The sequence below is a fragment of the Falco peregrinus genome, chromosome 1, assembly GCF_023634155.1.
Source record: "Falco peregrinus isolate bFalPer1 chromosome 1, bFalPer1.pri, whole genome shotgun sequence".
In the NCBI taxonomy this organism is placed as follows: domain Eukaryota; kingdom Metazoa; phylum Chordata; class Aves; order Falconiformes; family Falconidae; genus Falco; species Falco peregrinus.
The window spans coordinates 21,959,392-21,986,808 of NC_073721.1; the positions used below are offsets into that span (position 1 = coordinate 21,959,392).

At 39.0% G+C, this 27,417-nt stretch overlaps 1 protein-coding gene across 8 annotated transcripts in view; it reads left to right on the forward strand.

Moving 5' to 3' along the window:
* Window positions 1–27,417, forward strand: part of PCDH15 (protocadherin related 15) — an 821,537-nt gene that overhangs the window by 631,466 nt on the left and 162,654 nt on the right. For all 8 annotated transcript variants that reach the window (XM_055808474.1, XM_055808447.1, XM_055808438.1 and 5 more), the window contains 5 exons: window positions 3,253–3,387; window positions 4,518–4,667; window positions 14,162–14,355; window positions 20,842–20,974; window positions 26,798–26,877. In XM_055808474.1, coding sequence (XP_055664449.1) covers window positions 3,253–3,387; window positions 4,518–4,667; window positions 14,162–14,355; window positions 20,842–20,974; window positions 26,798–26,877 — 692 coding nt within the window. The remainder of the gene's footprint in view (window positions 1–3,252; window positions 3,388–4,517; window positions 4,668–14,161; window positions 14,356–20,841; window positions 20,975–26,797; window positions 26,878–27,417) is intronic.

Genomic DNA, 27,417 nt, shown 5'->3' on the forward strand with positions numbered 1-27,417 from the left:
TTGCACCAGGTGCCATTCCCGTAGGTATTGGGTATGATGTTTGCAAAATTGCTTTTGGTTTTAATAGTGTGCCTTACTTATTTCCCCCTGTCCTCCTTCATTTTTCTTTGCACTGCCAGTGTTTGAGACTGGGACTGTCACTTGGTTTGTGAAGCCTGCAAAGAGCCCTTTAAACACATTGGACCAAATTTGTTTCAGGCACAAAGTTGTACCGTGGTTATGTTGTGATTGCTTTATGTTCATTAAATAATTATATGTTTTTCTAGAAAGTGTTTTTTAATTGGAAAAGTACTATGAGTCAGTTTGAAGTATGTAAACCATATCAGGTTTGAACTGTGTGCTTGAAATGGTCTTGCAGGTTGCATGTATACTCTTGTGTGTGGATTCTGGTAGTTTTCTACTTAAAATTATATGCAAGACAATTTATCAGAGACAAACTAGTCTGCATGACCCAGTAATGTAGTCAGAAATCACAATGCTTAAGTCCAGGCCCCAAAATAGATTAATAGTTTAAAAAATTAAGGCAACAGAAACAGTGTTGTCAACATAGATGGATTGCTTCCCACAGTTTTATTCTCTTACATTATCTGCCGCATAAAATATTCAGATAAGTCAAGCATACTTTCTTTCAGTGTAAATTGTGATAAAAGTATAAAGCACAACAATGCCAAGATTAAGGAAATAAACTGCTTTGTAGGTCTAACATGCGTAGAAGGCATAGATTGAAGTAAAGGCAGTTTAACTTACACATTAGGATAAAATTTCCAATGCGAGAGTAATTGAGGAATAGGATAAATTACTTAAGGAGTGTATGGGATCTTCTTCAATTTTTTTGTCAAGAACAAATAGGAAAAAAATACTGTTTCTTAGTGTTCAGAATATCATGACAAGCAAGAACTGTAACAGCTAACCAGGATTTTTGTAAATTAAATTTTTGTCTGACTTTGTAGTGTCTACAAAGTGAACAGTTATTGGCAATTACCTTCTGTAATTTTTCATGGGAAAAGAAAGAGATTTCCATTTGCATTGATAGCTTTAAAATTAATTTTAATTTTACTGGAAGCTGGCATAGTTGCAGCAAAGCATTAGGCAATAAGAAACCACTCATTTGAAACACTTTGATATTTCTTTCACGTAACTTTCAGCAACTGAAGATGTTTCTCATTTAAATAATGTAACCTTTGCCTTCCAAAATGTGTGCTTTAAAGTATTTTTAATTGCTAAAATAAGTTTCTCTTTCTCTTCATGTTGTACTAATCTGTCCTCATAGTTGTTCATTATGACACTTGGTGCATGTTAGAGATGGGTCAAGTGTTTATGCCTGCTGTACTGTAGGGATTACTGAACTTCCCAGTGGTCTGTTTTCTTTTTCTAATTATGTAGGCATGACAGTAATGACACTGTAAGAGTTAACCTTCTGGAAGCATTTTGGATTCAAGTTGAAAAAATGTTGAAAAAACATAAAGCTACTTTTTTGATAATTTGTTGAATTTAGCTATTTCTGACTGCATTGTGTGTCCTACCCTGTATGGGTCAGGTTCTGTAAAATTGTGTTGGAAAGAGCTGGTAAAAACACTTTCCAAGTTCAGCCACTGGACTTTCTGTTATGTTTTGTTCATGGTACTAGTCCTCTGATTCTTTATCTCCACATTATTTGGGACAGTTCAAAACAGTTTTTATAGGACTCGTCTCCCAGGCTTTTGTCCTTTGCCCGATCACATTAGCATTCCTCTTTTGTAACTTCGCCTCATGTAACAGAAATAACCTAAATAACTGATGACTGTGAGTAGCACATTAAGTCAGGTTATATTAACAAGATTACACACAAGGACATAGAAATGTTTGTTGGAATACTGTAGGCAATAAAAGGTAATGTAGTTTATTTTAAAATTTAACTGTAATGTGGAATGATCCTTGCAGTCTAATCAGTTTAATAGCTCAATTGCATCTTTAAAGAGATGGGGAAGATGTTGAGATATTTCATCCTGGTCATGAATCAAATTTTGTCATTTCAACAAGACAGACACCCCAGAACAATGCCTGAATTTGGGGGGATTTTCTGAACGCTCAGTGCATACAGAGCTGAAACACCTTTTTTGCCTGCTCTGTGCTGCCATCCAGTAAACTGCAGGGTAAGGACTATGGGTAGTAAATCCATTTTGCAACTTAGTATCCTTCTGATAAATTCACATTGGAAGGAACTAGCTTGAGGTTCTGGACTTTAATTAACTTGCTCTGTTCCCTGTGAGTACAGTAATAACTTCTGATTCTGTCCCTGGCAGAAATACTCCTTCCCCTTTCTGTTAGCAGAGATTCCGTTTGCCCCCCAATTAATTTCAGTCTTTTTCCCCAGAGAACATTTCATTTCTTCTTCCCTGTGCTCTTACAATCTGCCAAGCATGCTAGGAGAGAAGATGGAAACGGAAGGATGAGTTCCTGCGTGGTTGCTCAGGATGCCTGAGGCATTGCCCTGTCTTTATGTTGTCACGTGGTTTTGCACACACTGCAGCACCACTCTTGGTGCTCACCTAGTTGTACATGGAGCCAGCCAGACCTGAAATCTGTGTTTGCAGAAGGTTACCTAGGGAAAACATGAGTAACAAATTTACAATGCCTTGACTTGCCTTTTTTTTCCTCTTTACCCTAAATTTTACTTTCTATTGAAAATTACACCACAGTCCTTCACTATGGTTTTCACCTGATCAGCTGAGAGACTCATAATCCTGCATCAATATATTTTGTTCCTGTTTGAGACATAGAGAATCTCTGAACAGCATCTTCTTAGAGATCTACTTCAGCACATATGCTTATTTTTTCATAGCATCAACTCAGCTGTTTTATTGCTCCATTAATCAAGATAAGTTTTGTTTGTAATATGGTTGAAGGCAAAAGCTTGGATCTTGTTTCTTATATTGGTAAGTTATATTTGGCCAAAAAATATTGTTTTAATGAAGAAAAGCATCATTTAAAACTAGTAGATACACGGATTTGTTTACCTTTGGGTTTACTTGCTCTGTAGGTTGAAGTGTATTTGCAATACATTTTTCATCAAGAAGATTAGATTGTTAGATCAGCAGTGTTATTTTTTACTTTTTTTTTAACAGTTTTGTAGATTCAGTCACAGTATTTCTACTTTCTGCTTATGTAGGTTTCATCTAAAACAAGCGCTTGCATTAAGTAATGGGAAACTTAATGGTATATATGAATTTATAATAAAATGCTTTCTTTTTTTTTTTTAAATGTTGTTTAAAGACCAAGGATCCCCAGCTCCATCTCTTTCTGAATGATTACAATGCGTTTTTCACTGTGACTCAGAGTGGCATCACCCGCTACCTCACCCTGCTGCAGCCTGTTGACAGAGAAGTCCAGCAGCTTTACACTTTCTCGGTAAGCTGAAAGCATTTGAAGGCACATCAAGGTGTTGATCAGAGCAAGCGTTGAAAAATCATTAGTCATGACATTGTTATAGGTCATTAAAATGACACAGGAACAAAACAGTGAAGGATGAGCAGCAGCAGTACTGCAGGGGGGTGGGGCAGGGGGAGTTGATAATTGGGTAGTGTGCTCTTCCAAAATGCATGTCTTTGGTATGATAGCAACATTTTAGATCCCTCTACCAGCGTCATCTCCATGGTCCCACGCTTATATCCTTCTCAGCCTGACCCTTCTCTTTTGTACCCAGCTCAGCCTTTGAGGCTACCTTTGCCTTTTCTCAGCCCTTGAGCTAGGAACATGACACCTGTAATGGCCATTACACTTTATTTTCGTACAAAATAAAGAAGTAGGCTAACAGAAACAACAACCAGCAATATTTATTTAATAAAAAGAAGGGAAAAAAAAAGGTTAAGTGGACAAAATACTCCTTCAGGCATTTCCCAGTCTGTGAGTAAACAACAGCCCTAAAGTAATTTGCAAATGTGCTGTAGGGAAACCCTGTTCCTCTGCAGGGGTCCCCAGTCAATGCCTCCATATTTTCTGTTTGTTTGACATTTGAAAGGAGAGCTCACATTTCCTTTGTGGAGTAAGAAGGCCTCTAGCTCTTTAAGTCCCATTTAAAATGCTGTCTTTGAGGTTTAACATATGTATAGCAGCTCCTGTGTGTGGCTATGCCCAGGTGAAACTGGTAGTGTTAGACAGGTTTGCCAGCTGTTGTGGCCAGGCCCTGCTCCTTGAGGGTGTTCAGCAGAGCTGAGGACAGGCTCTGCTCTTCCAACCATGGACCTTCAGCTCAGATCCTGACCCCAACCCTGGGAAACGGTTATTTCCTCTCATTACTCCTGCTGTTCTGCCCCGCAGTGTGTTTTAAAGTTATTGTTTCATTTTGATTTTGCCCCAAGTCTTGCACACTGCAGGCTCAAGCTCAGCTGAAGCCTCCTGTAATTGTAAGTGCAGACAAAAATGAAAAATGAAATGCTGATTTTTGGTTGTCATACTGTATTTTCTCATACTTGGAATTGTATTAAGAACACAGCGTTAAAAAATGTTCCTCTTCTGCCTTTTTTTCACCGTCCCTGAAGATGGCAGCTTCTGATGGTGTACAGGAGAGTGTCCCAGTGACAGTGAATATCCTGGTGATTGATGCAAATGATAATTCCCCAACCTTCTCCAATATATCATACAATGTCAAGATTTACACAGATATGAGGCCTGGGGAAGGCGTTATAAAGGTAATTTCAGGTCTTTTTATTAGCTTTGTTAATGCACTTTTTGTTAGCAGTAGATGGTCTTGCTGATACAAACTGGAAATGCACTGAAAACAGCTAGAAATGAAGTTTGTGTGTCTCCATCTACTTCATTAGTTACATAGCTATTAAAAAGTTGCTAATATTAAAGGATAGGCCTGTCTTAGTTGTATAGCTATAGTTGAGATGTTTCATCTGAAGTTTTATAAAACCTTTTCATCTGAAAAATCTCTGAAGAAAAAAATTTCTCCTGTATTAGTGGGATATTGGAATAAAACATTTTGGGAGAAAGGTAAACAGTTCATTAGAACATAACCAAAAATGGTTTACCATGTCATAAAACTTTTTGGGTTTTATGGAAGCCTAAGTTGTTTGTAGAGCAAATGAGCAAAATGTGTTGAAGACAGGCCCAGAGAGAGAAGCAGTGTTAATTAAAGTTTGCAAGCACTTGTTTAGCTTTCAGTGCAGACTGGAGGCGAATCCTGGTGGCACTGAAGTTAATGGAAAAAGGATTTTGGGGATGGTAATTCTTCTAAGATCTCAATCATGCTCCAGGGTGCTTCCAGTCTAGCTGGATGAGAAGAATCTGTTAGTGGAGGCTGGTATTCAAGGATGGTAGAAAGCAGTGGGAGTATGGGAGGGGGGGGCAATATTAATCAGCTGAAGGTGATATAGTAATATAATCAGAAATTAAGCATTTGAAGGTAGCAGTGATTTAACAATATTAGGAGAGAGTTCAGTGTCTGTTTTGGCATATGCCCTACTTGAGCTGTATTCATTTGCTGCATTTCACATCTTTGCATCTTGGTTAATGTTATTCTTGTCTCTTTATCAGTCTGGGCTGCAAGTGCTTGAAAAGCATCAGTGAGAGCCATGGGGACATTTTCAGCAAGGTTTGAGGGAAAGAAAGTTTTAAATATAATTAAGTTCCTTCAAGGTGGAGGAAGGAAACTGGAGCACAAGGCTGTAGGGGGGCTGAGACCAAATGCTGTTGTTCTGAATGAGCAAAAGGCAGGTAGAGCTCAGGAGTTGTGCGTAGGGATTGACATAAGGAGCTAACTCCCTGTGGATTTTGGAAGTACAATACATTCACTTGATATTTAAGGTACAGAGATACATACAGTGAAACATGAGGGAGAAGATGTTGCTATATGAAATTGCAACATGTATGAAAAAAATGGTTTGAGTACCCAGAGTTGGCCTTAAGGATGCTCTGAGCTGCCTGAGTTGTGTTTATGATACTTGGGTTGAAGTAGAGCAGCTACTGTGCTTTTCTGAAACAGCTGCAATGCTAAAGTACTTGTGTGTTCTAAGGAAATGTGCTGTTCTTGATTTTTGTAGCATCTTCTGGTGTTTCAACTGCAAATATTTTCAGACCCTCGAGGTGTGCAAAGAGCAGGAGTACAGATTCCTTAGTAAATAGTTTCTTCTGGGAAAAAGCAATAGAGTGGCTCTGTAAGGCCATCTGCATTGGCTAGTGCCACAAGAATCAGCTTAGTGGAGACACAAATTACTTCTTTGTGGGCAGGTTTGGTCTGAGAGACTATTGTATTCCTGCTCCTACACTGCCAATTGCAGCAGTTACCTTTTGCCTTCTCACACTGATGCTGTGTAACTGCTTGTATAAAGAGTATTGATCAGATCAGTGCAGATTAGAAATGTTGCAATGACAAAAAAGCATAAGGGCAGAAATGGGAAGAAGAAAAGTTTAGATGCAAATATTGTGCAGAGTATTTAAAGTTAGCTAATGCCTGAAGTCGATCTGGAACAGATCTCTATTAGAATGACATTGTGAAGTTGGAAATGAGTAGTGAGGAATTCGAGGCCTTAAACTTGCCTTTGCTAAAAATGAAAATTATTTTGGAAAATTTAAGAGTTCTGAGAGTGAGATTTTCCTTCCTCCACACTTCTGTCTGCAAGGTCAACACGTGGTTGCTTTCTGATTATGTGAGATTTATAATGTGGCCAGAGGTGGTGGGTAGAAAACTGGATTTTCAGGGAGAGGGGTGGTTTTTCAGCTAATTTTACATTGCCAGATGATCTGAGTGTATAAACTAATGGGCATAAAAAAAGCTAAGAGTCATCTTAAGATTTCTGCATACTCTGATAATGCCAGAGATTTTAGGTCGCTGGGGTATTTAGGAAGTTGTCACATTGTTATTTTGCCTGGTTTGCTGGCACAGAGTCTTTCATTCAGTGTTATAGGAGTGTGAGAAATGGGATTTGTCTTGTGGTGTTACAATTAGTCACCAAGTCTGTGGTGCCACGAATACCTGTGTGTTTCCTTAGGCCAGGAATGTAGGTATGTGCTGCCTGATCATGGTTTATTTCTGCTTTATAAAAATCTTCTCAAATGGAAAGCAGACCTTTTTTTTTTTTTTTTTTTTTAAAATGTGATTTTGATGATATACCTAGCTTGTTCTCTGTATGTAGTTGTAAACTCATCCTGTAATGCTATCTATATCATTGGTTTAAGAATCATTTGTGAGTCTGCTGTGAGGTGACAATCAGCTGTGGTATTTCTCAGAGGAAAATGACCCAGGTCAGATAAGATTAGTCTTTAAAAACCACTTTCTGTAATCAGAGAAAGTGGGTTAGAAAAAGAACACTGACCTCAGTGAATCTGTACAATCTCATAATCATTTACACATAACCACTGGCTTGCACTTATCTCTCTATTCAGACTTATTTTCAGAGGTGATCAAGAAACTATTTCTTTTATGAAGCATGTCATCTTTCTAAATAATTGTGAATTTCTTGTATAGCAGTATAAGTGCTCTCATGTAGTTGCTGCTTTGCTTTTATTATCCTGAGAGTAATAAGGTATAAAGATTTTAGCTTTTTTTTTTCTGAGTGCAGTTGCATGAAAATGTACAAATAACCCCAGTTTGTACTTACTTGCTTGTTCCATTTTGTGGGAAATTGTTTTGATTTTGCTCCTAAAAAAAACCCCAAAATGTATTACTTAATAGTTTAGATTATGTTTGCTGTCTGGTACAATCTTAAAAAAAGTAAATTTAAAAATCCTTAGGCTCTGCTTGAAAATAACCACAAATAATAGGAAAAAAATTCATTAATTGTGAAATTAAATTTTTGTTTTCTCATTTTCCCCTGGCCCCCAGGTGGTTAGAGCAAGGCATTTCCCTCTTCCCCTTTCCCTTGCTGCCTTTAAGAGGGTTGAGTAAAACAGGGGAAACAAATTTGTGTGCTACTCAGTTGCATTGGTTTCTCCTGGGAGGCCTGGTCATGGTGGGCAATACACCTTTTGCCTTCCAGTTATACGTGTTAGTTGCAGCTTTGCATGGCTGCTTGGGAATTTTTCAGAAACTTGGTGGATATCATGATAGAGGAGCTTGTCCCCTTTATAGGAATGACCTCCTCCCACTTTCTGAGGATACAGAACGGGGCATGAAATATCTGCTCCCTGACTTCTTGGACAGGGGCTATGGCAGTACCATTGGGGTGTGAAAACAGAATTAATTTGGGAAGGTTTTATCGCAGCTATCTACTTTGAGTACTTGTGAGATTTTGAGGCCTTGCTTGAGGATGGTATTTTCTCAGTTAAGTTTAAATGTCTGTATATTCTGTCCCTTTCAGCTTGAGAATTTCTTGTCTGATTTTTCCTTCTGCTTTTATAGGTATTTTATTGTGCTCTCTGAGAGAGAACACAGCTGTTTGAGAAATCTGTCATTTAAAACAGTTAAATGTGTAAATAATAATTAATAAAAAACTGATTAATATTAAACCTATTAAAGTACTTAAGTTTATCTGGTTTTATATTATTATAGTTTTGCTGTCCTGTTTGCCACTTTTCTGTTAGTAGTTTCTTCCTGTGATTCACATATTTAAACTAGTTACACATTAGTGGTTGGAGTATGCAGAATTAATGCAATAATATTTTACATAAGTAATTTAAATCTTCTCTGTTTCTTTAGATAGCTCTCATTTCTATATACAGCATAAACTATGCAGGGACAGGGAATACTGAGCAAGAAAATGAGAGCTGAGAAGGGACAGAGGTTGGCAAAAAAAATTATCCACCTAAATCTTTGCGTAGATTTGCCTGAAGATCAAAGACTTCCTTGGCCCATGAAGAGATTTTTGTTTATGTTCTCCTTACAGAAAAACTCATGAACTGACCTTAAGAAATATATGCTGGTCTTACTCCACTTTAAATTTGTGAAAACAAAATAACCTATTTTAATTAATCTGTGTAACTTAATTTCTACCTAATTTCCTGTTGCAGTCATATGACCCATGTTCCAGGGCTCTTACAAGAACAATTAAATAACTTTGTGATTGAAAATGTATAATGAGCTATACTTCAGTGCATTACCTGTTCACCCTGTGCGAGCTGAAACAATTTTGCCTAAGATCACCAGTGCAAGTTAATTTGGAGATCCTGCCCCTGTGTCTGGTTACACAGACCACTTAACTTCACACATCACAACATAAACAGCCATCATGGTGGAGGTCAGAAATGAAAGCGGAAAGATAAAACATGGTAAACCTGCAAGCAGTAAAGTTTCTATCATTTATCTCTTGCTCACAGTAGAATTAGTCTTTAGCAGTACTGGTGCTTTCAGTTGTAGGTTGGGACAAATGTTATTCAGAGCCATTAAATAAATGCCTCCTCTGGGACTCTTTTGCCATTACCTCAAATGTGGCTTCTCAGTGCTGGATCACTTTGTCTCTTTTGAACAGTTTCTTTTCCATTCTCTGCATATACACACATGTGACTCAAGCCATTCTTGCATATGGGCACATACTAAATTATGTATTAGAGATATGTTTGGGAGTTTGCAGCTTGGCATGTGCTCATGGTTTACAACTCTTAAATATGCATTTTGTTATAAAGCCACAGAACAATTCGGAGGATACCTTTGTAATAGTCATCTCCAAACCACATTTAAGGTTTTATTTATGTAGATATATGCCACCCTTTTTCTTCAGTCCATCAGCATATTCATTTCCATCTACAAAGTAAACATTATTAGCTGAAACAGAAATCAACAACTGGGTTATGTTTGCATTTCTCAGTAAATGTACCTATATACTCAAGTGAGAATAATGGATAGAGACTTAATGAAATGTCTGAAGAAGGTAGTGAAAAATTATTTTGACCTACTCTGTTAGTGTTACATTTTGGTGACTGAAATTCAGGAGTATCTCCATCGCAATCCTGGTTGCCCCTGACATACATAAACCCATCACTGTTTTTCCTAGTGCAACTAATGGCTAAGTTGCGCTGCTAAGCCCTAGGAGGATGAGGAGGTTGCATTTTTCATGGGTGTGCTGCTCTGGAGAGCAACTGTACTGTTTCTTTAACGCTGTTAATATGACGTGAGTGCATACAGAATGTGGCTCTGGAGCTTGCACTTGCTAGACTGGAACACTTATTTGAATGGCAACCACTGGGAGGTGAACCAGCGTGACTCAGGGTTTCTGCAGGATTCGCTGTAGGTCAGTACGACTCAGACCAAATTTGCTGAATGTTTAATTTGCTGAAAAATGGAGGGCTACTGGAAAGGTTGGTAATCACATAATCTGTTTAGGGCAAGGTCACTAACAGCTTTGCTGTGGAAAGCCTGCAGGTCAGATGTTTAAGCCCAGTTTCCTCGAAGTATAAAATGAGTCTGAACAGAGCTTATATACTGACCAAGAATGCGTCTTTGTAAGCTGTAAGGCCATCACTGTAAGTCTCCTTTTCTTTCCAAGAAAATCACTTCTCGCTGCAGCAGAATATGCATCTGCTTTGCAAAACTTTCAATACATTAAATGTTAATATAATGGAGTTGATACTGCTGGATGCAAAAAGTTCCTTAGGAAAGTAAAATAAATCTTGTTTTCTATTCCTTTCTGTATATTTTAGACCGTGTTTCTCAAATCTTATTAACTGGAAGCTCTATCGGTCTGGGGCAGCTGGAGACTGAATTTCTGGGTTCATGCATTATGGCAGCTGTTAAACTTTAATTCTGTTTAATTCTGGGTTTAATTCCTGGTTTTGCCCCAAAAATGTTATTCAAATCACTTATCTTTTCAAGCATTCAGTATTCATAAGTTTAATTAGTCTTATTAATCTATGTACTTGTGTAGTCAATTAATTTCCTTTTTCATGTTGTCACAGTAAAAACTGGCCTTGTTCCAAATTCTGGTATTAAATATTTGGGACCTTGTATTTTGCATAAAGCCTTTATTTATGTCTTTGTATATATTACTTTTGAAGTTCAGTAAAGAAGGTTATTACAGCACTTTTCTTAACTGTGCCACTTAGTTTGACAGTTACTCTTTGTGAGGTTAATGAACACAACCAGTTGTGTATAGAAACTATAAAACAACTGATTAAAGAAATGGAGCTTGAGAGAGGTTTAGGCTCTGAACCCTAGGAGCATGCAGAGAGGCTGTTTTATATGCCAAATTTTGGTGCGTTGAGACCTACCATTGCAAGCTGATATATTGATATATCAGGACATCATATGGGTGGAATGCAAAGCACATTCTGAAAGTGCAGTCTTCATTGGGTAACTTTGTCAGAATTTCAAAAGAAAATATAGAGTGAGGTAGACATGTTCTCAAAAAATATCACATGGATATTAATTTGTGTTTTAAACATCTAAGAGGACATGATCTCTGTTTCATCATTTTTTTGAGGTACTTCAAGTGATTATCCTGCATTCAATGTACAGTATGTATCTAAATACTATAAGAGGGTGAATTAAGGTTTGCTCATTCTAGTACAGGTGTGATCAATTTGCATTGTTGGAAAGAGGCATCTATGACAAAGAAATTTAAATAAAATTAGTTTAGATAAATACTTCTGTGTTAGAAATTTGCTTTGGATCACTGTGCTGTATGTGAAAGAGGGAAAACACTGATTACTTCAGGAGAAAAGTAACATGCTTTTCAGTTGGTGAATACTGTGTACAACCTATTCCATGTTAAAAATGGTTGGTTTTCCATGAAGCAGCTCAGTCCCTAAACAGCACTAATACTTTGCACTCCTAACAAAGAAGGTAACCTCACTTTTGTTTATATACCTAAATCACTTACCTTTTAGCATTTCAGTTAATTTATTAGGTTTAAAGCTATTGTGGGCTTAGCTCTTGGTTTTGAGCAAGTTTTTGACTTTTTACATAAAATATTTCACTGAGCCTATGTGCATAAAGAATCAAGATTATCCTGTAAAGCAGCTAGATCCCTGCATTTTTCACATATTCCCCTTGGTGTTTAATGTTGTATGCAAATGTGATTAACTTGAGTATTACAGCTTTGGGTTTTATTCTTCATCTCCTTCTTGTTCCAATTGCAAGGCTTCATTTCTGCTCTTCCAGTTCTTTAGCTATCCTGGGGCAAAGGTGGTTTGTCAGTTGTAGGTAGTGCTCTGAAGGGCTGTAACCTGCTGAAGGCTGAGCGTGGTGCTATATATTGATTGATAGGTTACATTATATTCTAATGTAGCAGAGACTTCAGTGAGTTCCTCTACCTGTCTGCAATGCTGTCAACTTTGAGAGCCCCCAGGGATGAGGAGAGTATGTCCAGCAGGCAGATATTTAGCGTGATGTGTTGGCTGGCTCTGGCTAAGATAATGTCTGTTGATCCTACAGTTGACTTTGCAGTCATTGCTGAGGTTTTGTGTCATCACATGTTACTCTTGAATCCTGGACTTACAATCCTACGTGCAATGTTGCCCACTGGCATAAGTGTTTGTGTCAAGAAAGCCAAAGCAGGCAGGCCAGCAGGGACCTTTCAAGAAGCTGTGTGTTTATTCTTTTTTCATCCTCACTGTAGGACCTCTAGAGGGAATAATTTCTGAGGCTGGGATTTCTTTTTACTTTGTACATCCCGGGGGGTGGGGGTGGGGGTGAGTGGTCTCTGCAGTAACTCCTTGCTCCCCTTGCCATTTCCCACCTCAGACTGCTTGGCTGCAGCTGGAAACAGCAGGAGCCCATTGTGCCATTTTTCCCCATCGTTTCCACTCCACTGCTGCGGCTGTGGCCTCCTAGGTGTTCAAGTACTGCTCATACTGCTTTATGTCATCCCGTGTGCTGTTTGAGGTAATATATAGTCCACAAAATTAAGAGCCAAATGAGACACCAGTGTGTGTATCAGCAAAATATTCCCTATGTGAAAAAGAAATCTGCCTTAGTCCAGAGGTACTGGTGTAGTTCGGCAGTACTTTGGTGACTCAACCCTAAATGTAACAGAACACTGTGAATATGGTGATAATTAAGATGCAATTTTAATTATAGTAATACAAGTCAAGTGGCAGGCACTGTGAGCTGTTTGCTGTGTGATTATAGGTCATATGTAGAATAACTTCTGTTATTCTATATATGTGTAAAAGAAGAGGAGAGGGGAAGGGGCTTAGCCAGAACATGGGCTGTCACCTGGAGTGTCTGAGGCATATTTTTCTGACTGTTACAGCAGGGGTCTGATATGAAATCTCAGATTGCTAGTTACTTGCTTTATGGCATGGCAGTCAGAGTCACTGGTACTTGACACTTGGCAAAAAGGAAGCAAATATGTTTACTGAGCTGTATTTCTGTCTGTATGTATAAATGTTTGATTTAGCATGGCATGCTACAGAAGTGTGATAAACCCATTGCCATTCCCAGGGGCAAGATAAGAAACCCCCTGTTTCATTATGTTCATCATTATAATTTGGGTCTAAAATATTAGGCTTTAGAATTTTCCCAGAATCAAAATCCTACATATAGAAGAAACACTGCATGCGAGAGCAACCACAGTCCCAGTAAAGAGATAGCGTAGAAACAACAAAGTACAGAAGTACATGCTCAGTTGCATTTATCATGGGAATGTGAAATGGCTGATACAAGCACAGCTTCAGGTAGGTGGTGTCATGTTGCCATGTGACATGGGCTTTCCACATGTGTGATGTGCATGGCTGTGTTTCCTACATGTGTACCCATATGGGAGCAGCTGCCATTTCCCTTCCACTCACCTTCCTTTATGTACACACAATGTGAGTAACACAGAGATTGTTCTTCAGTTCTACACCACAAGGGCGTATAATGCAAGACCTGAGTATTAGAATTTCAGGCAGTAAAAAGACTGTCACTTTGAAGAGTATAGAGAGGGATGGGGACATTCAGTAATTAAATATGATTCTTTTGTTAAATTTACAATACAGTAAGTATTACCCTCACCCTCCCCCCAGCAGTATTATAAATTCCAGTCCACAGAGTAAACTTGGTCTTAATTAGTTTTATCAATTCATATCTTAAAATAAGTCGCTTACAATCTTAGGTAAGCAGTTTTTCTCTGCTTCATGATGCTTTTACGCCTATTATCCTTCATTTAAATTGTATCCTTGTTGTACAGTAATTAGAAATTACTGCATATGTTACAGGTGTTCAAGTTTCCCTGTACTTCCTCTACCCCTACCAAGTTGCCTTACAAAAAACTGTTAAGCTACAACACTGAACCATGCATGCTGACATTCTGGTTTTGAATTGCAGCTCACCGCTGTAGATGCAGACGAGGGACCCAATGGACAGATAGTGTATGAAATTTTGGCTGGGGATCAGGGAGACTTCATCATCAATGACCGAACAGGCCTTATCACCATTGCTCCAGCAGTTGTATTGTCAGTGGGGCGATCCTATGCTCTCACTGTCAAAGCATCTGATAGTGCTCCTCCTGCGCAGAGAAGGTAAAAAATCTTATAATGAAACTATTTTTTTAATTAGTGCTTAGTGGCGCTTAAGAAGTGTGGGACACCCTTATGTCTATAACTCTGCACTGGAATACAATTCAATGTGTTCTGTTTGGTGTAAGGATCTCATTTTGGAAAAGTGTCATGTTAGAACCCTTTCGCTTTTTGTTCATTATTTTATATTTTCCTTACAGTACACAGTTTTCATTGTTTCATTTGCTTGTAATGGTCTATTTTTAAAATAGAGTACATATTGTGCTGTCATTATGCATGCCCCTTTGTTAAGAGAAATTGAAGAGCTGTAAGGAAGAAATGAGAAAGGAGATGCCTTTTGTTCAGAATGCATGTTGCTGTGATGCAGAAAGGATCAGAAACAGTCTGGTTGCTGAGCTGAAGACCTCTGCAGGTATAGGGTGTGCAAGGTCATCCAGACTTGGCATGATGCAGACGTACTTGACAAGCTGTCCCAGCGGTGAGCTGTACCCGCACTAAGACCTAAATTCTCACTAACAGAATTATTTCGGTTCTCCACCAGCTGATAAAGAAGAGCAGCCTGCAAATTTAGTATGGTTAGAATAGGATGCTCTCATGTTGGGGGGGGGGGGGGGGGAAGTATTGAGTCCCACCTACCTGCTTCTTTTGAGTTTGTGTTCTGCATATGGTGGCAATTGCCCACAAATGTCATTTCATGCAGGTATAGGAGGGGGTGCATAAAAATGGCTCTCACATTTTGGGCCTGGTGTTGATAATGTGACAGCCTCATTGTCCAAAGAGGATGACAGAGAGAAACAGTACTTTCTAGCATTTGAATCTCCCACAACCTTTTCTCTTTTCCTTAAATGGGGAATGTTAAGAAGGAAAGAACACAGAAGTGGAATTTCACTTTTGTGAAATTCCTTTTTCTTCAGGAACTGCTGCTTCTGTCATGTCTCCAAGAAAGCTGCTCATAATGTGCACCTATATTACAATTACATTTTCCAATCATGGAAGTATTCAGATTGATAGATTGTTAGTTTGTTCATAAAACTAGTATCTGGTAACACGGTCTTCTGGTTGAATTTTCTTCTTCTTTCTTTCTTTCTTGCTCTCTTGATAAGCCCTCTTAGGTTGGCTGGTAGTAGTGCTGATGCTGAGGAGAAGATTGTGGACTATTATGTAGTTACTTTTGCGTAGTACTAGCATAGTATTAAAGTGGAGGACAAAAGTCAATAATGCCACATTGGAGAGCTTCAGCAGTGTGGTCCCAGCAACAGTAGCCCCTACATTGATTGCTATCCTTTTGTGTTTGAGAAATCTTTGTTGTCTACAAATGCATACTTCTGATGATGTATGTTGGGAGCATGTGCTTCCTCTTACGTTGGGAGCATGTGCTTCCTCTGAAAATGTCTTTATTGCAATAATCTTCAAAAGTGGAAAAGCTCCCCTTGCTTGTTGTTTCTGCTTGTCTCCCCTTTATGGAATTACAGCATGTAACTTGCTACATAGCTTCTAATGTGTGTTCAAAAAAACCCACTCCGTCTAGGCAGTATTCCCATAGCTGGGGGGGGTGGGGGGTGGGGTGGGGGGGGCAGCCTGGCCTTGACCCGAGGTATATTTAAGGCCCAGGGCTGTTTTTTCTGTGTCTGTGAAGGTTTAAAAAATCAGGAGGGAGGGCCACTAGAACTTCAGTGAGGTGACATGGAGAAAGAACATGGACAACTCTTACTGTCTGGTAAGAGACATTGAGATTAAAAGATTTCACTGGCTTCTTTAGATTCTTTCTGTAAGGCTGAAAAAACAGACATGAGCTGGTGGTGCTTGAAGCAGCCTCTTGCCATTTTACACAGAGAAAAGCCAGGGACAGCTCATGTGAGCTACAGCCCTGAGGTCTTCAAAACTGTCCTTTTGCATCTCCTTAGTTCCTTTCTTTCAGCTGTGAGGTGGTTGGCATCTCTTAGTTGGGGTTATATGAACTTCCTGCTCCTTCTAATGCAAAGTTGTCACGTGTGTTAGGTGGTTTGCATTGCCTTGCTGGAGGCAGTAACCAGTATTTGAGACTACTAGGAATGGGCTAGGTCTAGCCAGACATTACATATCTGTGCAGGTGGTAAGGTGTGTGCCCTGTAAAAAAAATAAATGAAGGATTTTGATCTAGTTTCAAATATTAAGCATTTTTTCCCAGTTCTGGATTCTGCTGCAGGACATACCAGTCTAACTGTAGTCATGTGAAAACTGACTGGGTTTCAGTTACCCCTTGCTTATGTGCAAAGCAAGACCCACCTACTAAACCTGGCTTAGGAACTGTAGCCCTGTAGCCTTTGTGAGCAGAAATTTAAATTGAAATGCATTCTGTGTAGTTTTTTTGCATATTATGACACATTAAATTCTTGGTGGATGACTGCATAAACCAGGATTTTTTTGGCATATTATTAAAGTTTCTATCTATAGCAAGCATCATTAACATAAGTTATTGAAGTATATTTAAGTACACTTCAGTACTTTAAGTATTTTAAGTTTATACAAAGTATTAAATTTTAAAGATGAAGTTTAGCTTTTTAGAACTGAAGCTATAGTTAAGCATATAGTGATTAGCAGTTTCTACTAATAAAGAAAATGAGAGGAACATTTTTAAAATCAAACAGTTATGTTTCAGACCTTTATCCTTCTGCCATTGACCTCAGATTCCTGTACAGCAGAAACAAGTCACTTAGTGATAAGTGAGCTGCCAGATCAAGCCCTATCTAGAAACTACCTGATCATAAGATTATTATTGCATGCACTGGAATAGTATGCTTTCTCTTTCTCTTGCGTATGCAGAGATTGTTTGTTTAAAGATATGTTTGTCCATATGTATATAAATATAGTCATTATACATTATATAATATAGTTGTGCGTGGAAAGCATGTGGAATTAAGGCAGAGACAGGGACGTAGTCTCAGTGGCTTGTTGACCATGCTTTCCTAGCATTACCATTTAGCTGGAGTAGCATAAAAGCCATATTTCTATGCTTGTGTGAATTTGTGAGCACTGTTCAGTTCCTGAGTTCTGTTCTGTTCTTACTGTGTTCACCTGTCCCTGCAGCATTAAAACACCAGCTGGAGTAGTTGGAAAGCTCACCTGTCTTCCTGCCCATGACAAAGTAGATTTTGCCAGCTGCTTAAATGGGCTGTACCTAACACACACAAAATGCATGGGTAAAAATTGCAAAGCTCTTATCAAAAATAGTTTGGGGGAAAAAAAAAAGCTGTTTAATAATATAGTGCTTTTAATTTGCAGACTACTAGTGCTTTAGTTCTCTGAGCTTATCTTAAAGATTTGAAGAAAAATTGCTGAAAATTGAAGAAAATTGTGGTGAACGGAAAACATATTTTTAGAGTTTGATAGACAATAAGCCAGCTTGGGTATTATTAAGATGTAGCAGAATCAGGAAAAAAAATACACAAAACAATATATTTTATTAATTATTCAGCAGTGGAAGAAAAATGTACACTAAACCTCATCTATTTGGATGGATACATCATACACAGACAGCAGCTATCCCAAGAAAATATGCAGCCCCAGTGCTCAAGTGATACTTTGTCTGCTAATTCGTTGTGTCTGTTGTTAAGCATTTGGTGATTGTATTTTTTTTACTCCAACAATGTAAGTGTGGAACATCAATTCAAAAAGATTAGTGGGATATGAGGGAGTATTTTAAAATAGGAAGAAGTCAGGAAAATGACTGTAGTTTATAAGTAGGTAATCAACACTTAATGATGGACTTTAGTTGTAATTGTCCATCTTCCCTTGATTACACTAGTTTTGTTTGTTTTCATTGAGTCCGTAATCTTCAAATTCATCTCTTTTAATGCCCAAGGAGATGACAGATGGGAAAGCTTTATCATTCACTGATGCGTTTTAGTGCAAGTTCTGCATTTGTTTGAAGTCTGATTAAATCAAATAAGGACCTCGCCATTATGTTCAAAGCAGCAGGATCCTTATGTCCTGTATTTGTAGATGTACATGAATCCGGCACTTGCTCCAGAGAGATGCAGGGGAGGCAAGCCAGTGTCCACAGCATTGCTGTCTGTGGGAATCTCAGGGTTGCCCTGGACTAGCTGATAGCCAGGGGTTTGGGGCACAGATGGGTGTTAGCTAGGCTGCCGTGATATAGCTAGCGATGGGGAAGTTGAGCATTTAAGGCTCGTTAGAGTCAAGTTGTGTATATTGTTAAGAAACAGGTGGTGGGTTGACCTTGGGCACCTGCTGGATACCCACCCAGCTGCTCTCTCCCTCTCCCTCCTCAACAGGACTGGGGAGAAAATAAGGTGAGGAAGCTTGTGGGTGGAGATCACTTACTAATTACTGTCACAGGCAAAACAGACTGACCTGTGGAATATTATCTGATTGCTAGTTAAAATGGGTTTAGATAGTGAGAAATCAAGAAACTAAAACAATTTCCACCAGCTCCCCTTTTTTCCAGGCTCAACTTCACTTCTTTCCCAGCTCCTCTGCCTCTGAGGGGTGCAGGGGTGGGAAATGGGGGTTACAGTCAGTCCGTAGCAGCCCCTCCGCCATTCCTTCCTGCCCCACCGACATCTCCCTGTGGGCTGCGGGGGGTCTGCTCTGGTGCCTGGAGCACCTCCTCCCGCCTCGGTGCTGGCAGCGCTGTTCCTCACACATTTTTCCCTCATCCTCCTCCTGTTTGCCCCTTTCTTAAACCCATTGAGGCTGAGGGGCCTGGCTGCTGTGCCCGGCTGCGGGGCGGCTGGAACCGGCTGTGCCTGCCCCAGGCAGCCCCAGCTCCCCCCACGGGGACCCTCAGCCTCAGCTGCCAGGCCCCGGAACCCACACCCCACAGCACAACTGAGGAGCCTGTTTCCTATTCAGAGCAGGCGGCAGCAAATGGCTCTCGCAGTGTGGAGGCTCCAAGCTGGCCAAAAGGTGTGGCTGAGCTGAGCGGTGGGGCGCAGCAGGCTGGATTCAATCCCTTCCTGGTGGCTGCGGGGCGCAGGCTGTGTCTGGTGGACATGCCCCTAGAGACAGAGCTCGTTCTGTGGCAGTTACCTACAGATGGGATTGGGCTTTCAAGACAGGGCTGTTCATAGCTGGTTATCTGGAGCATGGCCGGCATGCTGTGTGACACAGCCTCTAAAGCGTAGCTCTCTGTCGTGGTCTTGCAGCGATGGTCTGCCCAGCTGCCGTTCGTGGTGTGCAGTTATAACACCTGCTGGCAAAGAGCGGTGGGAGGCACCTGTCATACAGCGGTGACTGGGCGTGCATCAGAATCCTGGACAGCTAATGAAAAATATCATTGGTGATGTGTCGTTTTGGTGTTAAATAAACTCTTATCAGTTAACACAGAAGCTGTTGGTGTTTTCTGGTAGGAGTCTCTAAAAATGCCCTGAACGTGCTAGCCCTGCAAGAAGCAGCTCAGTGTGCGTGTGTTTTGCTTTTCTCCCTTCCCTCCCCCCATCCTCCAAAAAAGAAGAAGGGGTGGGCGGTGGGGCACAGGCACAAAACTGGGACAAATCCATTTGTCCTGAAGTGATTTCTTTCTTGCAGCCCTAAAGCCTGAGATTTACCAGCTTTGTCAAAGGGCTTATGCAGAGGAAATCTGCACCTGCAGTGTAACATTTGCTCGCGTCAGGGTCTTGTTCTGGGGCAGGGGAACTGTTCTAACATACAAGAGAGAAGTCAGGTGGGATAGCTGAGCAAAGATGCAAGAGAAGGGTCCCATTAAAGCAGATTTTAAGTCTCATTCAACTTCAGGGAGACTTTTGGCTCCCTTTCTCAATTTGGAGCAGTTAAATAGCAAGTGTCCCTACAGCATGGTCTTTACATGGTCTGTAGTGAGTGTCAAATGTTCCAGAAGATCCTTCAGCTTGAAAACTGGAATGCCGTTTGCGGTGTATACAGGTTAGGGGTTCAGTACAGTTGAAGGGTTTGCCAGGTTTTTCCTTGGTGTGGGTTTTGTAGTATGCTGTATTGCCATGGCTCACTGCTCTGAAATGGGCTTGGGTTTATTTGTGTGAACCACAGTATTGATGCAGCCTATTACAAAGCTGTGTACATCAGTCTTTTCCCAGCATTATCCTCTCTATCAGCGTTTTCTGTTACCTCTCTTCCAAAGAAAGGTAGCAAACTGAATGACAGCAGGGATACTCCAGGGTGGATATTGTGCATGGCAGGAGAAGTTACCATCAGAATTTGTCATGAGTCTTCTTCTTGTGTGGAATGTGCACTGGTACCTTACTGCTTTATTTTTCAAAGAACACTTGCACTACGTTTAAGAAAATTATTTAGCTTTTCTTCTGTTAACATGGCAGGCTGCTTTATTTTTGATGCAGAATGAAAAACATGTCCTGAAGCTTTTAAAGGAGCAAGGGGAGGTTGTTAGAGCCTAGAGAACATGGAGTGTATACAATAGATGTTGTTGGTTGCATTGTGTTTCTTGATTTATTGATTTTGACTAGCTCTGACTTTTTTTTTTTTTTTTTTTTTTTTTTATTCCTTGCATTGCAGGAGCTCTATTGCTACTGTTTACATTGAGGTCCTTCCACCCAACAACCAGAGCCCTCCCCGTTTTCCCCAGCTGATGTACAGCCTTGAAGTCAGCGAGGCCATGAGAGTTGGAGCCATTTTGTTAAACCTGCAGGTACAGATGCTTCCCTGTAAGCCTTTACTACATTCCCTCTGTGCCCATGCCATGCAGAAGCCAGTCCTTGCATACAGTGGCAAGGACTGTTTATAGGGGCTGAAAATTATTTAATTGTAATAAATAGCCCCTTTTACATGGACCATATAGGAAAAGTGCTTACTTTGATATTTTTGTAACTTCTTTTTTGTGTTAAATGTGCTAGAAGGTTCTATAGGTTGCATGTGGGACTGAAGTATATAAGAAAAAAATTCCATTAATAGCTTAAAACTTGAAAGGCTTGTGATTTGTTATGTTAAAATCTCTCTATATATGTTTGCCAGCAAATCAGAGGAGCTTAAGACCTTCCGCACCTAATTCATGTGGAATTTCAGCAAGGTTTTTGGCCCTCAGCCATCTTTAGCCTGTAATTTTTGAAAAGCATCTGAAGATTAATTACTCCCCTTGGTGTATGCAGCTATTACTGTTACCAGTCTAACAAAAAGTAGAGGTCCCTGTACTAACTGACTGCCTGACAGAGCTCTGCAAGTGGAAGCAGTGAAAGCGTCTTAGTCCAGTATTGCTTATAAATAATGCTGCATGACACAGTTCGCAGACCCAGCTTGCTTCTCTGCGTGCTGCTGCATGGTTAATGTATCAGCTTTCTCCTAGCTTACTTACTGTCCCCTAAGCTTTTGCTGCATTGTGTTCTGTCTACATCTTGAAGGCCAGCTGTGCAAAATATGTAGATAAATTACAACTCTTTAGGTTGTAGTTGATCTTCTGGGGGATCAGGAGCTTAATATTATGGCTTTGAGTCTAAAGCAATAAACTCAGTATAGCACACTCTTCTGAGCATGGTTCCTGTGAACATTATAGCATGATTCAGACTTCATATAAAGCCATTCAAAGGAAGACTGGAGATGTCTGAAGTAAACAGAAACCATAGACAGCAACAGCCTTACCTGCTTTCAGTCAGTGTTCTATTGAAGTCGATTGTACTCCGTGGAATTATGTCAGCTCATACTAGCTGAAGTGTGTGGCTCTGTGTGTTTCGCCCATTTAGTAAACACATGGGAAAAAAAATAATCCAAATTGAAGTGTGTGAAATAAAGGAAATCTAATTGAGTCATTGATGCAGGTGAATGGGTAAGTTTCAATTAAAATCATTTGCTGATGAAAGATGAAGATTATTATAGATGGTTGAGCTGATACAGCCAACTGCGCTGAGGGAGAATGACTCATTTAGCTCAGTGCTGAAAATTAACTTCTGGCATGTCTTTAATGCCTGCAGTGAGCTCAGAATTGAAGAGCCATGCTGTTCAGAGCCTTCTCCTCACTGGTGGGAAGATGCTTGGTTCTGGAAACCCCAAAGAGTAACAGGAACCAGGAGCATGCTGAGAAACCAAAACAGTTGTGTTTACTTGACAGGTGCTGGAATATATGGCTGAAGGGCTGAGTGATCCATGGAGGCAGAAAAACTATTAGCAAGTTTTAGTATTTAAGGATTTTATGCAATTTAAATGTGGTTAGAAAGTGAACCTCATTGTTGGAATAGTCTGTCTGCTTTAGTGTTGCACTAAACCCCAAGCATTTTACCTAGAATTTGTTTTGCTTTTCAAATGATCCTTGGTAAAGCGTGCTGAGTAAATCCAGGAGAGCCAGCTTGTGGCAGGCAGGGCAAAGGAGATGCAAAATTGTCATGTAAGCTACTCTGCTCCTAGCCTGGATGCTAGTGAGAATTCTGGTGATATAGCAGTGGGCATTCTCTTGCTACATGCCCAGGATCCCCAGAAATTATGAGTTACTGTGTTTAGGAGAGTGAAATGCATCAGTTAGTTTTAAGAGCTTAGGAAATGCACAGAAAATGTTGTCTTCTACTTAGTTACTGCAGTGTAGATTTATGTTGCATTACCAATATGCTATGCATTACTTAATTCAGCTAGGCACTTCCTGTTTATGAAAAATAATTACTTGTTAAATCACAAAGATGCATGGCTTCATCTCTTCAGGATTAGTCAAAGACTGTATCTCTTGTAGGCCAGTGGTCCTGGGCCTGAAATGCAGATGCATTGTCTTTATAGTGCAAGTACAACTGCCTCATTCTGCATTAATATGCCCATCTGTATTAAAGGACTTTTATTGTGTGGAGTATATTTCTGTCTTCCATCTTTTTTCATTCCCTGTGCAGAATTGGCCAGGACATTTTAAACATTCATAAACTGATTATTTAAGCTTGTGAAATCTTGTGCTGTCTTTTCCAGGCAAACAGAAAGTTACCAATTAGTTATCTTGGGGTTTTTGTGGAATTTTAACAATACCTTAAGGTGTTGCCTGTATTCCATAGGTAATATGGAATATTACCAGACCTCAAATATTTAACAAGTGTTTTCATCTGTAAATTTTCATGCTGATTTTTCATTTCATGAGTAGTCTTATTGATACATTATGTTTTTTGGACTTAATGTATGTTTTGGTTGATGCAGTAGGGTTAAGAGGTTATGTTTCTGTAACTCTCTCGAAAATCTTTTGGTAGTGTTGCATGCAGCCTGAGGATTACAAAAACTGGGAGAGAATGAGCAAGCTTTTTGAAATATTTCCAAGTTATCATAGCTAAAGATCTGCAAATTATCAGTGCCAATAACAATGCAAATACAGCTGTTTTAATTTTGCCTGTTTTACTTTAAAATACATGTTCTAAAAATAAAAATTACTTTCTCCTTTTCTGTTAAAGTTTTTTTATACAGATGATGGAAGGATATTTTTTCTTACACTAGTATTTATTTTATAATGTACCCAGTTGATTGTGACTGGTGTTTTAATTTAGAACATTTGAGATTAAGTAATGCAATATTAAATGGTCTCCACAGTATTAATTTGTAAATAAACCTCAAGAGTTTATTGCATGCCTGGGAGGTGTTTATTGCTTCATGTTTTGCCAGCCATTATTCATTATAATATACAAACACTGTAAACTTTCTGGGAGTCTGCAAAATGAATAGGACTGTTATGGTCCAGTTGTGTGCTGAACAAGGAAGCAACATGAAATCATTGTGCACAATTTTTTAAGTCACTATATGCAATTGATCTGGAAAGCAATAGGTATAGATTGCTCTCTTCTCATGTACAAGTCTTCAGTGTTTTTTTTAAGTGCATAATAACTTGCTGTTCTTTCGCTTTAAAGAAAACAGAAGTTTTTAAAAATAATGATAAACTTTCCCCCATGATTTTTAAAGTATGTTGATTTAAAAGTACATTTTCTTTGGACATAAGGAGAAAATTAAATGAACTAGACAAGTCTTTTATTTTTGGTCTTTTTGAAAGTCACCTGACTTGTTATGAATTAATATAGACCATAAACAAACCTCTGAGATAGCCTTAAATGTGCAGTGAGGACAGGATTCCCTTGCAGATGAAGTAAAAAGAATACGAAGGAGCTCTAAAGATAGAACCAACAGTGTGTTCCTGGTGGTTTATGATCTATGATACTCAGAGGTGCCAACTAGTCATATTTTCTGCATCCAGTATTTCTGTAGTTTTGTGTTCTTGGCTAACACTTTTTGACTTGTCTTTACTGAGTCAGTTCCTGACTGTTCGTATGTTCCACATAAGAATATCTGCAGAATGCTCATACCCTCTAATGTGCTGGCACTTCCTGTCACTCGGTGCCATCCATGGATTTTATAAACAAATTTCCTGTTCTGTCACTGATGTTGTTAATGAAAATATTGATTGGTATTGGAAGAAACATACACACCTTTGCAGAATTTAGTCAATACAAAATGCTATCCACTGCTGTCTGACCTTGATTTTTATGGTCCGGTTTTTTCTTGCTTAATCCTGTCTTCCATTTGGAGACCATGTTGTCTAAACTTGTTTGTGAAAATGTCACATAAAGCAGTGTGAAAGCCTTACTATGGCTAAGATACATTATTACACACACAGCTTTTTCCCTATTTACAAGACCTGTTGTCCTGTTGTAAAAGAAGATTAGATTGCTTTGGCATACTTTGTTTTTGAGAAATTTAGCTTTGTGTTATCCATCTCCATATTGTCATCACAGGTACTTACAAATAATCTGATTATTTGTGGTTTTCTGGCAACTGAGCTCTACCTGTCTGGTCTGTGATTTCCTGGCTCATTCCTCTGTGAAAGATGTACCTTTTGTTTGCCCTTCAGCATGTTTGTCCTCTGTGAGTTTTCAAAGAAAAGTGCTAATGGCTTTGAGTTTGCTTTAGTCAGTGGTTTTATACATTACAACGAATTTCATCAGGCTTTAATTTCAGCAGATGATTTAAAGGTGCTCTATTTATGTACATATTCTTTGCCTTATTCTTTCCCAGCTCTCTTCTGAGAATTTACCCCTTTGTTGCCACAGTTAATTTTGTTTGCTGCTTGATTGAAGCTGAAATACAAGAACTGTTAGTTAGCTCTTTGACATTCTCAGCATCATCTTTTCTGCTTTTATACGGTGGCAAGGTACCACGCTCCGCAAGTTTCCTTTTTAATTTAAACATTTCTTTGTCCCTCTTTGTATTCTTTTTTGCTTCTATTACAGTTTTACCTCAACTTCTTCTGACTTTGTCCTCATATAGTTGTGCTTGCTTTTTCTTTATACAAGTCCCCATCATCTGACTTAGCCATAGTTTCTGTATGCTTCCTTTGGTTAAGGCAAGTTGGTTTCTTACTAGATTCCCTGTTCTGTCTGCACACTGGAATAGTTTGTGCTTCTGTTCTTAATTTGGCAGGGGGTGGTGTTGCTGTTTCTTTTTTCACTTTATTTTTTAAGAACTGCTTTTTAGGTGGTCAGTCTAAAGATAACCAGTCCTTGACTGTAGTCTCCAGCAAACGCTTATAGGGAATAGATAAGAAAAAGGATGGTTCTTGAAAAATGTGAAACAGAAATACTCTTTCCTTATCTTCTTTTTTATTTTCACCTGTCTCCTAGTAAATCCTGCCTTTCTTTGATCTTGTTGGTTGGCTGCCTTACAATTTGCATAGCAGTATCTTTTCTTTTTTTTTTCCCCCGTGATAATGTGCTTAATCACTTTGGATTTTGAATGCTAAATTGTTGTAACCGTGAGACAGTTTGGGAGACAGTTCGGTAGACGATATTTTCTCTGAAAAACACTTTACGCTCTTTTGAGGGAAAAGATGTGTGTACATCTGACAAAAAAAAGTAACAATTACATGGCATATTTATGGCCATTTTTGGAAATAACGTAGCCAAAGCTTAACTTCGAAAGTTTTTTACCTAACTTCTGAAAAGCATTTTTGTCATCTAGTAGGTAGAATATATTTGTTTTGATGCCTTTATTAGCTCTTTTTGAAGATCTTATCCTGATCTTCATCCTCCCAAAAGCAAATTATTGTGGAGGGTGAATGCTGCAGTGTCTACGCTGCTCAGTGGAGCATCAGGGAAAGGAATGAGGTTCTGGTAAACTAACAGAAAGAAGAAACAGGATAAGAAGTGGAAATGAAGAATAGGAACAAAGGAAACAAGAAGTTCAGTCTAATCAGTCTATAGCTGCACAAAAATAAAAGTACTTGAATAAAGCCTGAATTTCATACTTGTGATGCTGTGTGTATATATGTAGTAGCAATTTGAAAGTCTGTATTCAGGGTATTGTCGTTTCTCTGTAGCATAAGAATTCTGATGTGCTACAGCTTTATCTTAAGTAGAACATCTGTAATTACCACTCTTGCCTTAGAAATAGAGAGATTGATGTCGTTCCTGTAGATAACTTCAATAAAACTTATGGAGTTAATTTTCCATTTTGTCAAGTGAAGGAAAGAAAAGAAAGCTTCATAACTGACTTAATTTTATCCCCTTTTTTCCTAAAGGCTTTTGATAGAGAGGGTGACCCTATAAGATACCTCATTCAGAATGGAGATCCTCAACAAGTTTTTAATCTCTCTCAAAGGTAAGTGGAAAACCCTTAGAAAACAGACTTGTAACTTTTCAGTCAAGTGAATATGTGGGCTGAGAGCAAAACCAAAGACTTGTAATCAGACATATTCAGCTGTTCCATAGATTGGCTCTTAGATGTTAATGAGAGCTCCGTGAATGATACTGTACTCTGGAGTTTTTCACAAATGAATATTTATTTATTTTAAACACTTTAGTAGGTGAAACTCACTGAGGTGGAAACATGCTATTTAAAAGAGTGACCAGAGATTAATTAAAAACGTTATACTTGTCAGCTCCTGACTAATGGCAGGGACAATTTTTGCTTTAGTTTCCTGCCTTCAAGTGTTTTAGTCTGTAGTGGAAAGTCTTTTGAGCATTATTTTAAAACATCTTTTCCTTTAATTGAATACCAACTTAAATAGAGTTAGAAACCAAGGGTACATTATGAAATTATAAGCACCAGTTAGGTCTGTGCCTGTCTCATCACCCCCTTCTTTACTTTACCCAAGCAGCTATTATTTACACTCCAAAGTATCTTTTCTCTTCATAGGAA